Source organism: Plectropomus leopardus, unplaced genomic scaffold (genome assembly GCF_008729295.1).
Source record: "Plectropomus leopardus isolate mb unplaced genomic scaffold, YSFRI_Pleo_2.0 unplaced_scaffold16723, whole genome shotgun sequence".
Lineage (NCBI taxonomy): Eukaryota > Metazoa > Chordata > Actinopteri > Perciformes > Serranidae > Plectropomus > Plectropomus leopardus.
Window position 1 is genome coordinate 1 of NW_024617970.1, and position 2,450 is coordinate 2,450.

Consider the following 2,450-nt stretch of genomic DNA (forward strand, 5'->3'; position numbering starts at 1 on the left):
AGACAGGTGAGGACAGACAGGTGCGGATGGACAGGTGAGGACAGACAGGTGAGACCTTCTCCTCCTCACTGGCTGCCAGCGTCTCCTCCAGCTTCTGTCTGACTCCGCCCACCTCCTCCATAAGCCCTGCCTCCTGCTGTTGCCCATGGTTACGGATCAGAGCGGCAGGTAACATCTGCAGCAGCTCGTGAAGGTGGGACAGCTGCATGTCCAACTCTGAGAAAAGACAAAGATCACGTCGATAAACAAGTTTTTAGGTCAAAGTACGGTGAGATTTTCCACGTGGTTACGAAAGCTGACTTTGTCATTTCATTTTCTTTTAAATTTTGGGGATTTTTTTTTAAAAACTGGCGATTTTTTGACATTTATTTCTCTATAAACTTTGGTTGAATGTCCCCAGCCCCGTGGGTTTGGAAGGCACCCTCTCTGCTCGTGCTCAGAAACTTCCTGGTCTGTTCCTGGTATCCCAGCAGCCTCTGCTGCATGCTGTCAGCCCATTGGTCCAAACTGTTGGGAACCAGGAAGAACCTGCTGAGACCACAACGATCGCTCCGGTAGAAGTTCTGAGAGACGGACAGATGGACAGACAGAGAGACAGGTGGACAGACAGATATATGGACAGATGGACAGTGTTATTAGAGTTTAGGTGAATCTCTGTCTCTATGCTCCACAGTGTCTCTGTTACCTCGGCGACCAGCAGGAGGACGTCGTTGGCTTTCCACAACACAGAGTTCAGAGAGGAGCTGAAGGAGCTGAAACACAAACACACAGCTGATCAATATTCACTTCAGTGCAGGTCTGTTTTATTCATAAAGCCCATCATCACAAATTACAGTTTTCCTCAGAGGGCTTTACAGCAGGCACCATCCCTCTGCCCTTGGACCCTCACAACGATGGAGGAAAAACTCCCCAAAAAAACCTGAAACGGGGGAAAAATGGTAGAAACCTCAGGAGGAGCGACTGAGGAGGGATCCCTCTTCAGGACAGACGGACGAGTGATAGATGTCGTAAATAACAATTAAATTAAAGTAATGACAAAAAGGAAAGAGAGAGCAGGAGAGAGGGGCAGAGATGCACAGCGATAATGGTGACAATAACATAACATATAACAAAAGTGACAGACGTAAAATGAATAAATATTATTTATGATAGCATGTGATGCAAATATCATAGGCGCTGATAACAGTGACGTGTGCGTATCAATAGTGGAGGCATTATGCATAATAATGGCGGTAGTAGGTTGCGTCGGGCAGGATCACAGCAACAGCAGGACCAAGACCACGGTCCAGGCTGAGCCTCAGGTAGGATCACAGCATCAGTGCAGCCAACACAGCACAGCTGACCAAAGGCTGGGACTCACTGTGGGTTCTCTTCTGGTTCTGCTCCGAAAACCTGGAATCTTCTGTCAGACCTGATGGACCTGCAGCCCCTCCTCACACTGACACACACACGCATGCACGCACGCACGCACACACACAAACACGCACGCACGCACGCACGCACACACAAACACGCACGCACGCACACACGCACACACAAACACGCACGCACGCACACACACACACACACACACAGAGGTTATAATCAGCGTGATTGTAAGCCCAGAGTTCTGACTGACAGGTTGGTGTACCTGCTGGTGTGTGTGTGTGTGTGTGTGTATGTGTGTGTGTACCTCAGTGTGTTGACAGACTCTGTCCCACTCTGTTGGAGACGTTGGACAGTTGGACTATGACCTGCAGACACATGAAATCTCATCAGGACACATTTTTAATGATAGACAGATGATAGATAGATATTTATTGTTTTATTTGAAAAGGGACCGTGTACAATACCAAACATAACTGCTGCTGTTTGATGCATTGTACCAGAGTTAGCTTCAAGCTAATTTACATCTGCAGTCCCTCGGCAGGTCACAATTAAAACATCACAATAATAAAATATCCCCAAAGAAGCAGACAAAGGGAAAAAAATGCACAGTAACATCACACACACCTGCACACACACACACTCTCTCTGACCTATAAACATGCATGCACACACACATACACACACAAATACATTTTACAAATTTAAAAAATTGATAATATGATCATAAGAATAGCATCACGGCGAAACAAATGCAAGTCAGAGTCCTGCAGTCAGGAGAGGCTGGCCTGTTATCAGCACAATGTGCTGAAATCTACCTGAAGTTTGTTTCAGACGGAGCTGATGCAGAGAAGAAGAGAGAGATCATCGCAGGAAGTGTGTGTTCAGAGACAAACCATTACCAGCAGCTGCTGTCCCCTCCTGTCCCTCCTGTCCCTCCTGTCCCTCGTCTCTCTCTGCGTCCTCCATCACACACAACCTGAAGAGTTCACAGGAAACACTGTCACTGTCTCCATCATCATGTACACACACAGTACCCACAGTACTCTCAGTACTCACAGTACCCACAGTACTCTCAGTACTCT

At 47.2% G+C, this 2,450-nt stretch overlaps 1 protein-coding gene across 1 annotated transcript; it reads right to left on the reverse strand.

The window, feature by feature from the left end:
* Nucleotides 1-32: 32 nt before the first annotated feature.
* On the reverse strand, nt 33-2,344 carry LOC121964690 (coiled-coil domain-containing protein 180-like; the record flags this gene model as incomplete). The annotated part of the gene is made up of 6 exons (XM_042514888.1): nt 33-216; nt 422-563; nt 686-752; nt 1,361-1,438; nt 1,673-1,733; nt 2,268-2,344. Coding segments are annotated over 6 exons (609 nt in total), but the record flags the coding sequence as incomplete, so codon positions are not given.
* Nucleotides 2,345-2,450: the final 106 nt, after the last annotated feature.